The sequence below is a fragment of the Mya arenaria genome, chromosome 5 (genome assembly GCF_026914265.1).
Source record: "Mya arenaria isolate MELC-2E11 chromosome 5, ASM2691426v1".
NCBI classification, from domain to species: Eukaryota; Metazoa; Mollusca; class Bivalvia; order Myida; family Myidae; genus Mya; species Mya arenaria.
This window is the reverse complement of record NC_069126.1, coordinates 36,875,258-36,889,891: the sequence shown is the minus strand read 5'-3', so window position 1 is coordinate 36,889,891 and position 14,634 is coordinate 36,875,258. Positions and strand designations below refer to the sequence as shown.

The window sequence follows — 14,634 nt, the reverse complement described above, 5'->3', positions numbered from 1 at the left end:
CAGGGACAACACAAACATCTATAGCAAGGCCCATATCTCTTAGTAACTGTTTGTTTTTGTTTCAGACTTCAGTAGTTGAGAACATATCAAAGCGATGTGGCGGGTTCCTGAAGAGGTTAAGCCTCATGGGTTGTCAGAACATAACAGACGACGCCCTACAGTCAGTATTATTCTTACTCTATAAACTTATATAACAGCGTTGGTTCAGAAGTATTTACACCAAGGCTAAGGTTTGAGCTTTACTCCAAAATTAGGCTCCCAAATAAGCCTCTGTCAGAGATTACTCTTGTTTTCTATTGGGTGACTGATAGTTTCCTTGTCAACAACAAGACAGCCTTTATGCGCATATTTATGATATATACATTTATACAACACAATCATGGATTGGTGACAAAAAGCAAGGTCAGATTCTTATTTTTTTTTATCTTTTAAACATATCTCATATCTCAATGTTGTCATTACAGTTAATATTTACACTCTAACACTGCAAACTTATCTTTGAAATCTGATTTATTTTGGAATTTGTTTTCAATGTTTTAACTTTAACAGTGTTCAAATTTTAGTATGTTATTGTTGAAAGATGTTGTTATGTATTCTTTGTCTGAAAATGCAGTGTTTGAAAAATTGAATTAGCTCTGAATTGACAGCTCTTATGACTTGCCTGGAGTGCTAATTTCACAAGCCTATTTGCCTACTTGGTGCAGTTTTATTTGCAGATCTTTAATTAAAAAGGCTTCAGTATGTTGCCTTTTTGTCTGCGGAACATGAGATTTTTCCCTGTGGGATTTATTAGCGTTTCTAATTTTATGGTTTTAAACGGTAACAGAAAGCCATCATTATATTGTTTTACAATTATGTGTATTGATTTACATGCTTCAGGAAAATTGCAGAACAATGTCGGAACATTGAAGAGTTAAATCTACACAACTGTAAGAAGCTCACAGATTCGTAAGTTGTAGAGTATGATTAAGCTTTCATTGTTAAGACAGACTCATCAACATAATTGAATCTAATGATCAAGAGAACTATGGCCACTGGAACATCTATACCATCTGACAATTTAATATTGCCTTATATGTTGATCATCTTAATGCATTTAGCATTTTCATATGATAGATTATTTTTTCTGACAATTATACAGGAGAAGAAAATGTTGTTAAGCCAGTATGATATCACTGATTTAAAATCTTATCAATAATTATGCATCTTTATTCTAATAGGAGTTACTAATAAATGTATATAAAAAAACTAAAATTTCTTGCATAATATATAACATATAAACCTGTTACATTACCAACCTGCAGAACATGTGCAAGCCTGGGTCGGCACAGTAAGAAGTTACAACACCTTGACCTCAGCTCCTGCCCTTGTATGTCAGACAAGTCCCTCAAAGATGTCAGGTAGGTGGGGCCCTCATTACCAGGGCAATAACAGTTATATTTGTGTGTGTATTTCATGTTTCAGCCTCTGCCCATGTATATTAGACAAGGCACGTAAAGAGAGATGTCAGGTTAGTCAGGCATTATAATCTGGGCAAAAAACAGTTCAGGCAATATTAGTTAGTAAGGCCAATAGCAGTTTGTCAGGGCGTATCAAGTTAATCAGGGCAATAACTGCTGATCATGGCAATAACAAATAATATAAGTAGTCAGGGCAATAACATTTAGTCAGGGCAATAACAGTCAGTCAGGACATTAGCATGTTATCAAGGCAATAACAGTCAGTCAGGACATTAGCAGGTAACCAAGGCAATAACAGTCAGTCAGGACAATAACAGGTAATCAAGGCAATAACGGTCAGTCGGGACATTAGCAGGTAATCAAGGCAATAACAGTCAGTCAGGACAATAACAGGTAATCAAGGCAATACCAGTCAGTCAGGACAATAACAGGTAATCAGGTCAACAGTGGTTAGTCTGGGCAATAACAATTAATCAGTGTAATAACAAATAGTCAGGGCAATACAGGTTAGTCAGGACAATACTGTTTAAAGAGGCCTTAGTAACAGTACAGCTTTTAACAGTGTTTAATCATGGCAACAGCAATAAGTCAGGGCCACAGCAGTTAGACAGGACAACAGCAGTTAGTCAGGACAACAACAATAAGTCCCAACAACAGGAGTTAGTCAGGACAACAGCAGTTAGTCAGGGCAACAACAATAAGTCAGGGCCACAGCAGTTAGTCATGACAACAGTAGTTAGTCAGGACAACAGGAGTTAGTCAGGACAACAGCAGTTAGTCAGGACAACAGCAGTTAGTCAGGACAACAACAATAAGTCCCAACAACAGGAGTTAGTCAGGACAACAGCAGTTAGTCAGGGCAACAGCAGTTAGTCAGGGCCACAGCAGTTAGTCATGACAACAGTAGTTAGTCAGGACAACAGGAGTTAGTCAGGACAACAGCAGTTAGTCAGGGCAACAGCAATAAGTCAGGGCCACAGGAGTTAGTCAGGACAACAGGAGTTAGTCAGGACAACAGCAGTTAGTCAGGGCAACAGCAATTAGTCAGGGCAACAGCAGTTAGTCAGGGCAACAGCAGTTAGTCAGGACAACAGGAGTTAGTCAGGACAACAGCAGTTAGTCAGGACAACAGCAGTTAGTCAGGGCAACAGCAGTTAGTCAGGGCATCAGTAGTTAGTCAGGGCAACAGCAGTTAGTCAGGACAACAGGAGTTAGTCAGGACAACAGCATTTAGTCAGGGCAACAGTAGTAAGTCAGGGCAACAGCAGTCAGTCAGGGCAACAGCAGTTAGTCAGGGCAACAGTATTTAGTCAGGGCAACAGCATTTAGTCAGGGCAACAGCATTTAGTCAGGGCAACAGTAGTAAGTCAGGGCCACAGCAGTTAGTCAGGGCAACAGCAGTTAGTCAGGACAACAGGAGTTAGTCAGGGCAACAGCAGTTAGTCAGGACAACAGCAGTTAGTCAGGACAACAGCAGTTAGTCAGGGCAACAGCAGTTAATCAGGGCAACAGCAGTTAGTCAGGGCAACAGTAGTTAGTCAGGGCAACAGCAATTAGTCAGGGCAACAGCAGTCAGTCAGGGCAACAGCAGTTAGTCAGGGCAACAGCAGTTAATCAGGGCAACAGCAGTTAGTCAGGGCAACAGCAGTTAGTCAGGGCAACAGCAGTTAGTCAGGGCAACAGGAGTTAGTCAGGACAACAGGAGTTAGTCAGGGCAACAGCAGTTAGTCAGGGCAACAGTATTTAGTCAGGGCAACAGTATTTAGTCAGGGCAACAGCATTTAGTCAGGGCAACAGCATTTAGTCAGGGCAACAGTAGTAAGTCAGGGCCACAGCAGTTAGTCAGGGCAACAGGAGTTAGTCAGGGCATCAGTAGTTAGTCAGGACAACAGCAGTTAGTCAGGGCAACAGCAGTTAGTCAGGGCAACAGTAGTCAGTCAGGACAACAGGAGTTAGTCAGGGCAACAGCAGTTAGTCAGGGCAACAGTAGTCAGGGCAACAGCAGTTAGTCAGGGCAACAGCAGTTAGTCAGGGCAACAGCAGTTAGTCAGGACAACAGCAGTTAGTCAGGGCAACAGTAGTCAGTCAGGGCAACAGGAGTTAGTCAGGGCAAGGACAACAGCAGTTAGTCAGGGCAACAGCAGTTAGTCAGGACAACAACAGTTAGTCAGGACAACAGCTGTCAGTCAGGACAACAGCAGTTAGTCAGGACAACAGCAGTTAATCAGGGCCACAGCAGTTAGTCAGGGCAACAACAGTTAGTCAGGACAACAACAGTTAGTCAGGACAACAGCTGTCAGTCAGGACAACAGCAGTTAGTCAGGACAACAGGAGTTAGTCAGGGCAACAGCAGTTAATCAGGGCCACAGCAGTTAGTCAGGGCAACAGCAGTTAGTCAGGACAACAGCAGTTAATCAGGGCCACAGCAGTTAGTCAGGGCAACAGCAGTTAGTCAGGACAACAACAGTTAGTCAGGACAACAGCTGTCAGTCAGGACAACAGCAGTTAGTCAGGACAACAGGAGTTAGTCAGGGCAACAACAGTTAGTCAGGACAACAGCAGTTAGTCAGGGCAACAGCAGTTAATCAGGGCAACAGCAGTTAGTCAGGGCAACAGTAGTCAGTCAGGGCAACAGCAGTTAGTCAGGACAACAGCAGTCAGTCAGGGCCACAGCAGTTAGTCAGGACAACAGCAGTTAATCAGGGCAACAGCAGTTAGTCAGGACAACAGCAGTTAGTCAGGGCAACAGCAGTTAGTCAGGGCAACAGTAGTCAGTCAGGGCAACAGCAGTTAGTCAGGACAACAGCAGTTAGTCAGGGCCACAGCAGTTAGTCAGGGCAACAGCAGTTAGTCAGGACAACAGCAGTTAGTCAGGACAACAACAGTTAGTCAGGACAACAGCAGTTAGTCAGGGCAACAGCAGTTAGTCAGGGCAACAGGAGTTAGTCAGGACAACAGCAGTTAGTCAGGACAACAGCAGTTAATCAGGGCAACAGGAGTTAGTCTGGACAACAGCAGTTAGTCAGGACAACAGGAGTTAGTCTGGACAACAGCAGTTAGTCAGGGCAACAGGAGTTAGTCTGGACAACAGCAGTTAGTCAGGACAACAGCAGTTAGTCAGGGCCACAGCAGTTAGTCAGGGCAACAGCAGTTAGTCAGGGCAACAGCAGTTAGTCAGGGCAACAGCAGTTAGTCAGGGCAACAGGAGTTAGTCAGGGCAACAGCAGTTAGTCAGGACAACAGCAGTTAATCAGGGCCACAGCAGTTAGTCTGGACAACAGCAGTTAGTCAGGACAACAACAGTTAGTCAGGGCAACAACAGTTAGTCAGGACAACAGCAGTTAGTCAGGACAACAGTAGTTAGTCAGGACAACAGCAGTTAGTCAGGGCAACAGCAGTAAGTCAGGGCAACAGCAGTTAGTCAGGACAACAGCAGTTAGTCTGGACAACAGCAGTTAGTCAGGACAACAGCAGTTAGTCAGGACAACAGCAGTTAGTCAGGACAACAGAAGTAAGTCAGGGCCACAGCAGTTAGTCAGGGCAACAGTAGTAAGTCAGGGCAACAGCAGTAAGTCAGGGCAACAGCAGTTAGTCAGGACAACAGGAGTCAGTCAGGGCAACAACAGTTAGTCAGGACAACAGCAGTTAGTCAGGACATCAGTAGTTAGTCAGGGCAACAGCAGTTAGTCAGGGCAACAGCAGTTAGTCAGGACAACAGCATTTAGTCAGGGCAACAGTAGTAAGTCAGGGCCACAGCAGTTAGTCAGGACAACAGCAGTTAATCAGGGCAACAGCAGTTAGTCAGGACAACAGCAGTTAGTCAGGGCAACAGCAGTTAGTCAGGACAACAGCAGTTAATCAGGGCAACAGCAGTTAGTCAGGACAACAGTAGTTAGTCAGGGCAACAGGAGTTAGTCAGGACAACAGCAGTTAGTCTGGACAACAGCAGTTAGTCAGGGCAACAGCAGTTAGTCAGGACAACAGCAGTTAGTCAGGGCAACAGCAGTTAGTCAGGACAACAGCATTTAGTCAGGACATCAGTAGTTAGTCAGGACAACAGCAGTTAATCAGGGCAACAGCAGTTAGTCAGGACAACAGTAGTTAGTCAGGGCCACAGCAGTTAGTCATGACAACAGTAGTTAGTCAGGACAACAGGAGTTAGTCAGGACAACAGCAGTTAGTCAGGGCAACAGCAATAAGTCAGGGCCACAGGAGTTAGTCAGGACAACAGGAGTTAGTCAGGACAACAGCAGTTAGTCAGGGCAACAGCAATTAGTCAGGGCAACAGCAGTTAGTCAGGGCAACAGCAGTTAGTCAGGACAACAGGAGTTAGTCAGGACAACAGCAGTTAGTCAGGACAACAGCAGTTAGTCAGGGCAACAGCAGTTAGTCAGGGCATCAGTAGTTAGTCAGGGCAACAGCAGTTAGTCAGGACAACAGGAGTTAGTCAGGACAACAGCATTTAGTCAGGGCAACAGTAGTAAGTCAGGGCAACAGCAGTCAGTCAGGGCAACAGCAGTTAGTCAGGGCAACAGTATTTAGTCAGGGCAACAGCATTTAGTCAGGGCAACAGCATTTAGTCAGGGCAACAGTAGTAAGTCAGGGCCACAGCAGTTAGTCAGGGCAACAGCAGTTAGTCAGGACAACAGGAGTTAGTCAGGGCAACAGCAGTTAGTCAGGACAACAGCAGTTAGTCAGGACAACAGCAGTTAGTCAGGGCAACAGCAGTTAATCAGGGCAACAGCAGTTAGTCAGGGCAACAGTAGTTAGTCAGGGCAACAGCAATTAGTCAGGGCAACAGTAGTTAGTCAGGGCAACAGCAGTTAGTCAGGGCAACAGCAGTTAATCAGGGCAACAGCAGTTAGTCAGGGCAACAGCAGTTAGTCAGGGCAACAGCAGTTAGTCAGGGCAACAGGAGTTAGTCAGGACAACAGGAGTTAGTCAGGGCAACAGCAGTTAGTCAGGACAACAGCAGTTAGTCAGGGCAACAGTATTTAGTCAGGGCAACAGCATTTAGTCAGGGCAACAGCAGTTAGTCAGGGCAACAGCAGTTAGTCAGGGCCACAGCAGTTAGTCAGGGCAACAGGAGTTAGTCAGGACATCAGTAGTTAGTCAGGACAACAGCAGTTAGTCAGGGCAACAGCAGTTAGTCAGGGCAACAGCAGTTAGTCAGGACAACAGCAGTTAGTCAGGGCAACAGCAGTTAGTCAGGGCAACAGTAGTCAGGGCAACAGCAGTTAGTCAGGGCAACAGCAGTTAGTCAGGGCAACAGCAGTTAGTCAGGACAACAGCAGTTAGTCAGGGCAACAGTAGTCAGTCAGGGCAACAGGAGTTAGTCAGGGCAACAGCAGTTAGTCAGGGCAACAGCAGTTAGTCAGGACAACAACAGTTAGTCAGGACAACAGCTGTCAGTCAGGACAACAGCAGTTAGTCAGGACAACAGCAGTTAATCAGGGCCACAGCAGTTAGTCAGGGCAACAACAGTTAGTCAGGACAACAACAGTTAGTCAGGACAACAGCTGTCAGTCAGGACAACAGCAGTTAGTCAGGACAACAGGAGTTAGTCAGGGCAACAGCAGTTAGTCAGGGCAACAGCAGTTAGTCAGGGCAACAGCAGTTAGTCAGGACAACAGCAGTTAATCAGGGCCACAGCAGTTAGTCAGGGCAACAGCAGTTAGTCAGGACAACAACAGTTAGTCAGGACAACAGCTGTCAGTCAGGACAACAGCAGTTAGTCAGGACAACAGGAGTTAGTCAGGGCAACAACAGTTAGTCAGGACAACAGCAGTTAGTCAGGGCAACAGCAGTTAATCAGGGCAACAGCAGTTAGTCAGGGCAACAGTAGTCAGTCAGGGCAACAGCAGTTAGTCAGGACAACAGCAGTCAGTCAGGGCCACAGCAGTTAGTCAGGACAACAGCAGTTAATCAGGGCAACAGCAGTTAGTCAGGACAACAGCAGTTAGTCAGGGCAACAGCAGTTAGTCAGGGCAACAGTAGTCAGTCAGGGCAACAGCAGTTAGTCAGGACAACAGCAGTTAGTCAGGGCCACAGCAGTTAGTCAGGGCAACAGCAGTTAGTCAGGACAACAGCAGTTAGTCAGGACAACAGTAGTTAGTCAGGACAACAGCAGTTAGTCAGGGCAACAGCAGTTAGTCAGGGCAACAGGAGTTAGTCAGGACAACAGCAGTTAGTCAGGACAACAGCAGTTAATCAGGGCAACAGGAGTTAGTCTGGACAACAGCAGTTAGTCAGGACAACAGGAGTTAGTCTGGACAACAGCAGTTAGTCAGGGCAACAGGAGTTAGTCTGGACAACAGCAGTTAGTCAGGACAACAGCAGTTAATCAGGGCCACAGCAGTTAGTCAGGGCAACAGCAGTTAGTCAGGGCAACAGCAGTTAGTCAGGGCAACAGCAGTTAGTCAGGGCAACAGCAGTTAGTCAGGGCAACAACAGTTAGTCAGGACAACAGCAGTTAATCAGGGCCACAGCAGTTAGTCTGGACAACAGCAGTTAGTCAGGACAACAACAGTTAGTCAGGGCAACAACAGTTAGTCAGGACAACAGCAGTTAGTCAGGACAACAGTAGTTAGTCAGGACAACAGCAGTTAGTCAGGGCAACAGCAGTTAGTCAGGGCAACAGCAGTTAGTCAGGACAACAGCAGTTAGTCAGGGCAACAGCAGTTAGTCAGGACAACAGCAGTTAGTCAGGACAACAGCAGTTAGTCAGGACAACAGAAGTAAGTCAGGGCCACAGCAGTTAGTCAGGGCAACAGTAGTAAGTCAGGGCAACAGCAGTAAGTCAGGGCAACAGCAGTTAGTCAGGACAACAGGAGTCAGTCAGGGCAACAACAGTTAGTCAGGACAACAGCAGTTAGTCAGGACATCAGTAGTTAGTCAGGGCAACAGCAGTTAGTCAGGGCAACAGCAGTTAGTCAGGACAACAGCATTTAGTCAGGGCAACAGTAGTAAGTCAGGGCCACAGCAGTTAGTCAGGACAACAGCAGTTAATCAGGGCAACAGCAGTTAGTCAGGACAACAGCAGTTAGTCAGGGCAACAGCAGTTAGTCAGGACAACAGCAGTTAATCAGGGCAACAGCAGTTAGTCAGGACAACAGTAGTTAGTCAGGGCAACAGGAGTTAGTCAGGACAACAGCAGTTAGTCTGGACAACAGCAGTTAGTCAGGGCAACAGCAGTTAGTCAGGACAACAGCAGTTAGTCAGGGCAACAGCAGTTAGTCAGGACAACAGCATTTAGTCAGGACATCAGTAGTTAGTCAGGACAACAGCAGTTAGTCAGGGCAACAGCAGTTAGTCAGGACAACAGCATTTAGTCAGGACATCAGTAGTTAGTCAGGACAACAGCAGTTAGTCAGGGCAACAGCAGTCAGTCAGGGCAACAGCATTTAGTCAGGACATCAGTAGTCAGTCAGGGCCACAGCAGTTAGTCAGGACAACAGCAGTCAGTCAGGACAACAGCTGTCAGTCAGGACAACAGTAGTTAGTCAGGACAACAGCAGTTTGTCAGGACAACAGCAGTTAGTCATGAGAACAGTAATTAGTCAGGGCAACAGCTGTCAGTCAGGGCAACAGCAGTTAGTCAGGACAACAGCAGTTTGTCAGGACAACAGCAGTTAGTCATGAGAACAGTAATTAGTCAGGGCAACAGCAGTTAGTCAGGGCAACAGCAGTTAGTCAGGGCAACAGCAGTTAGTCAGGACAACAGCAGTTAGTCAGGACAACAGTAGTAAGTCAGGACAACAGCAGTTAGTCAGGACAACAGCAGTTAGTCTGGACAACAGCAGTTAGTCAGGGCAACAGCAGTTAGTAAGGGCAACAGCAGTTAGTCAGGGCAACAGCAGTTAGTCAGGACAACAGCAGTTAGTCAGGACAACAGCAGTTAGTCAGGGCAACAGCAGTTAGTCAGGGCAACAGTAGTTAGTCAGGGCAACAGTAGTTAGTCAGGGCAACAGCAGTTAGTCAGGGCAACAGCAGTCAGTCAGGACAATGACAGACAGTGAAGAAATAACATAATAAGGATTTGTTTTCAATTTTTTTTAATGTTTTTAGAAAAATTTGCACCTGTCAATTATAAAGTTAAAAAAGTGTTTACTATTACAGTGATGGTTGCCATCAGATGCGACATATGAATATATCATGGTGCAAGGAAGTGACCAATGATGGGCTTGAAGCACTTGCTAGGGGTTGTCTCAAACTGGAGGACTTCATCTGTAAAGGATGCACACAGGTGGGTTTCCTCAAAATACTGGAAAGAAAATCTCTGCAAAGGCTTGTGAAGAGTGTATTTAACTTACGTTCAAAGGGTTGCCTCAAACTCAAACATTTGAAAATAAATCTGTGTTATGGTATTGTACTGTATTGTTTTCTCGGTTTGGTGAATGTTCTACTGGGAATAACATGTAACATTTGTGAGGGGCATTCGCCATGTAACTGTGGCTCATGTTTGATTTATATTAGAAATCAACACTTTGGATTGTCATACGTCAGAAGAAAAAAAATGTGTTATGCATATTAAAAAAATATATCAAATTCTGGCTATTTGAAGAGTTTTGCAGGTCCTCTAACTACCCCTTTTACTTTATTAATAAACAAAATACCACTGCAACACTTGTTATGTAAATTTTGAAAGATAAAAAAAAAAGTTTGATATTATCAAATATAAAAATGGAAAGATTCTCTGACATGATAACTTTTGTGAACATGCATTACTTCATGATTAGTTTTGAAATGCCACATTAAGAAATATTTAAAGGATGCTGTTATGCTTACTAACTTTTGTAGACTTTCAAAAGGCTTTGAATCAAATAAAGATATCATTACGTTTTTTATGAACTTAAAACAATAAATTTTCTGCAAGAAAACAAAATTATTTATTTTGTCATTAACCTGTTGTTTGTTTAAAAGCATCCAAAATGAATGTCTAGACTAGGTCTTTTTTAAACTATAATGCTTTTAAGCAAATATATTGAGTTCGATCAATTTGTCTGACAAGAATTTTTCCGAATAAATGTTTAAAAGGTGAGAAAAAAAAATCATTTGAAATACACTTTTCTATTAATGACATATTGCATTACATACTGTTCTTGACCTGAGATACTTCATAAAACACATACAGTGCTCCAGCCAGGATTTGAAAAGGACAGGGTGCTGGGTCAGAAAGGGCACTTGCAAGGGTCAATGTTCAATTCATATTGTGTATGTGTTGTAACTACTTCCAATATTAATAGTTTGTTTTGAATACCCTAGCTGTTATCTTTAATAAAAATATTTTATACTTATTTCTAAAAAATTGAGTTGACAATATGTCCAATAGATATCAAGGCATAGTGAAAAACAGTAGGGCGCCGGAAAAGTGCAGCAGTGTGCTCCCCCCTGCTATTTAGGCCTAACTGGAGCATTGACATACAATAGTGTTGGACATATTGCATTACATACTGAATGCCCCTCATTACATACTGAATGCCCCCGAATGTTTCTGTGGTATAGGACATATTACATTACATACTGAATGCCCCTCATAATATACTGAATGCCCCTCATAATATACTGAATGCCCATCATTACATACTGAATGCCCCTCATTACATACTGAATGCCCCTCATAAGATACTGAATGTCCCTCATTACATACTGAATACCCCTCATAAGATACTGAATGTCCCTCATTACATATTGAATGCCCCTCATAATATACTGAATGCCCCTCATTACATACTGAATGCCCCTCATAATATACTGAATGCCCCTCATTACATACTGAATGCCCCATGTAATATACTGAATGCCCCTCATAATATACTGAATGTCCCTCATAATATTCTAAATGCCCATCATTACATACTGAGTGCCCCTCATTACATACTGAATGCCCCTCATTACAAACTGAAAGCCTCTCATTACATACTGAAAGCCCCTGATAACATACTGAATGCCCCTCATTACATACTGAATGCCCCTCATTACATACTGAATGCCCCCGAATGTTTCTGTTTCAGATTACTGATACTGGTATAGGACATATTGCATTACATACTGAATACTTTACTTACAGAATGCCCCTCATTACATACAGAATGCCCCTCATCACATACTGAATGCCCCTTATTACATACAGAATGCCCAGAATGCCCCCTCATTACATACAGAATGCCCCTCATTACATACAGAATGCCCCTCATTACATACTGAATGCCCCTCATTACATACAGAATGCCCCTCATTACATACAGAATGCCCCTCATTACATACTGAATGCCCCTCATTACATACAGAATGCCCCTCATTACATACAGAATGCCCCTCATTACATACTAAATGCCCCTCATTACATACAGAATGCCCCGAATGTCCCTCATTATATACTAAATGCCTGCATTACATACAAAATGCCCCTCATTACATACAGAATGCCCCTCATTACATACTGAATGCCCCTCATTACATGCAGAATGCCCCTCATTACATACAGAATGCCCGTCGTATGTTTCTGTTCCAGATCACAGATATTGGTATAGGACATATAGCAAGACACTGTCACAACATTCGCCGAATAAACATACAGGACTGTCAGGTAAGTCTACTATTATTTGATTTTGATTTTAGATAAAAAGTATGTTTAGATCATAAAATATTGCATAGATTAAGATTTTTGGAATCTGATCAATGACATATTCTTATAAAAGCAATGCATGAATTTGTGAAGATGAACAGTAGCATGTAGACCTTCACATCACCCAATGAGGGCCTTGATTTCAAGGTTTAGAAAGATTGGTTTTGCTTCATTTTTATCTACCTAACCTCTTTTATTTTCAGAATATAACAGATGACGGTCTTCGGTTGATAGGGGACCACTGCCATGACCTGATATTCCTGTGTGTGGCAAATTGTCCCCGCCTAACAGATAACACACTTGTCTCCATTGCTAATGGCTGCCCTGCCTTAAGGTATGGGAGGACAGGGGTATAGTGAGTTTTGGGGGTGGCTGGGGAAAAAGGCCCCCGCCTAACAGATAACACACTTGTCTCCATTGCTAATGGCTGCCCTGCCTTAAGGTATGGGGGAACAGGGGTATAGTGAGTTTTGGGGGTGGCTGGGGAAAAAGGCCCCCGCCTAACAGATAACACATTTGTCTCCATCGCTAATGGCTGCCCTGCCTTAAGGTATGGGGGAACAGGGGTATAGTATGTTTTTAAGATGACTGGGGCAAAATGTCCCCGCCTAACAAATAACACATTTGTCTTCATCGCTCAAAGCTGCCCTGCCTTAAGGTATGGGGGAACAGGGATATAGTAAGATTTTAAGAGAGCTGGAGCAAAATGTCCCCGCCTTACAGATAACATACTTGTCTCCATCGCTAACGGCTGCCCAGCCTTAAGGTATGGGGGAACAGGGGTATTATCAGTGTGGTTGGTTGGGTGGGGCAATCTTTTCCCGCCTCTCAGATAAGATTCTGGTCTTCATCCCCTCCAGTCTTGGGAAGAGTAACTCTTTTGTTTTTGCATTGAATTTTCGTTGTAGTCTGAAGGATGCAGGAACAGTGCCTTCATGAAATGTCTCTATAAATTCTGTAAATGCAGTGTTTTTTTCTTAGATGCTTGTCACTTGAAACTCTGAATTTAAAAAGCTTTTAAGTGGTAGAAATTTCAGAAAGCGATATCCAATTACAAAAATGTCTTTCAAATGGAGCAAATCAATTTTTCCACTCTACTCGACAGCTGATGCAGTGTGTTTCACATGTCTGACATTTACCTGACCCTGGGGCAAGAGTGAAGAAATTTAATTGAAAATGCATTAGGCATAAGCTTGTTATGGAACCCAGTTATGTGAAAAATCCTTGATCTATATAAGATCCATTTTACAAGACCCTCTTTAATCTTTGTGGCTAGGTGAGGTTGTTGTATCTTGAGATAGTTATAAGAAGTAGAAAAAAGTAAATGAGAAAAAGGCCCTTTTATTGTAATTGTTTGCACTTTAAATGTGCTGACTTCCTAGTGGATTGAAGTTTACGAAAATATTTATTGTATTATTATCATTACCAAATTGCTTTATTGCTGGTGAGTAAGGTTAGATAATTTTTAGCATAAAACGGGGTTAAAATGCATGAACATTTAAGCCGGGTTTTAGAATGGACACAGTGCAATTTTGAAGGACCAAAAACTAAAAATGTTTAAAATTCAATTTTTATTTAGTTTCGAGGTTCAATTAGCAAGGATAAATCATACATCTGATGAAACATGTGAAGCTGTAATTAGTAGTTGAGCTATTTTTATGAAAGAAGATTTTATCAGATATCCAATCAAAAAGCATTTACATTTTCCCGGAAATGTCTTAATACAAAATGAATATGTTTGATTTTCAAAACTACCCAATCAACAATGTCCTGAGGCTTTGTGGTGACTGCAGGTATTTTTGTAACCAGGAAATGAATTTCATCCACTATTTGTCATTATTTTATTGAATTACTTCTTATTTGAAAATATATCATAAAGAATTCTCAAGACATTATCTAGGGCATTTTGACTCAAAAACAATTGTAATGTGAATGTTTAAGTTATGCACCTGATGTCATAACTGGCCAAACCCAGGGTTCACAGGTTTGGTAAACATAAATCTGAAAAGGTTTGAAAATCTTTCTGTGTGTTCGTGCATCCATCTCAGCATAATTGATTGTGAATGTTTGTTCAAATTGATCAATGTTGTCCTAGAATGCCCTTGACTTTGACCTTTTGACCAACTTTTTTTAACTTTTAAAAAAAAACAGAAATGTTTACTATGAGTACAGTTTTGAAAGCATTTTTTTTTGTCAGATGACTTTTACTTGGCACATAGTAAAATAGTTCATGCAACTAATCTGCTTACAATACTTTCTGGGCTCAGATGTTGAACGTGCTACGTTTTCTGGTAACCCAAACACAAAACATAAACTATATGTCTGTTGCCTTTTACCCATACATACATGCTCTGGATTGATATGACCACAAAAGCCATGCCAGTAGAGCATAGGCCCCTTTGGGCCTCTTGTTTACCTTCCCCACCCACTTTTGCACCTAATCAAAACAAGAGAAATATCAACAAGACAGTCCTAAGTATATAAATCTATGAAGGCAGAAAGGTGCCAATGCTGCAGTCTCTATGAGGGCAGATGGGGGCTACCAAA

The 14,634-nt window shown here is 42.9% G+C and overlaps 1 protein-coding gene across 1 annotated transcript in view; it reads left to right on the top strand.

Moving 5' to 3' along the window:
• Positions 1-14,634, top strand: part of LOC128234308 (F-box/LRR-repeat protein 2-like) — a 38,166-nt gene that overhangs the window by 14,699 nt on the left and 8,833 nt on the right. Inside the window, exons 5-10 of the mRNA XM_052948475.1 lie at positions 66-160; positions 880-948; positions 1,305-1,400; positions 9,579-9,705; positions 11,974-12,048; positions 12,291-12,421. Of these exons, the coding sequence (XP_052804435.1) occupies positions 66-160; positions 880-948; positions 1,305-1,400; positions 9,579-9,705; positions 11,974-12,048; positions 12,291-12,421 (593 nt within the window). The remainder of the gene's footprint in view (positions 1-65; positions 161-879; positions 949-1,304; positions 1,401-9,578; positions 9,706-11,973; positions 12,049-12,290; positions 12,422-14,634) is intronic.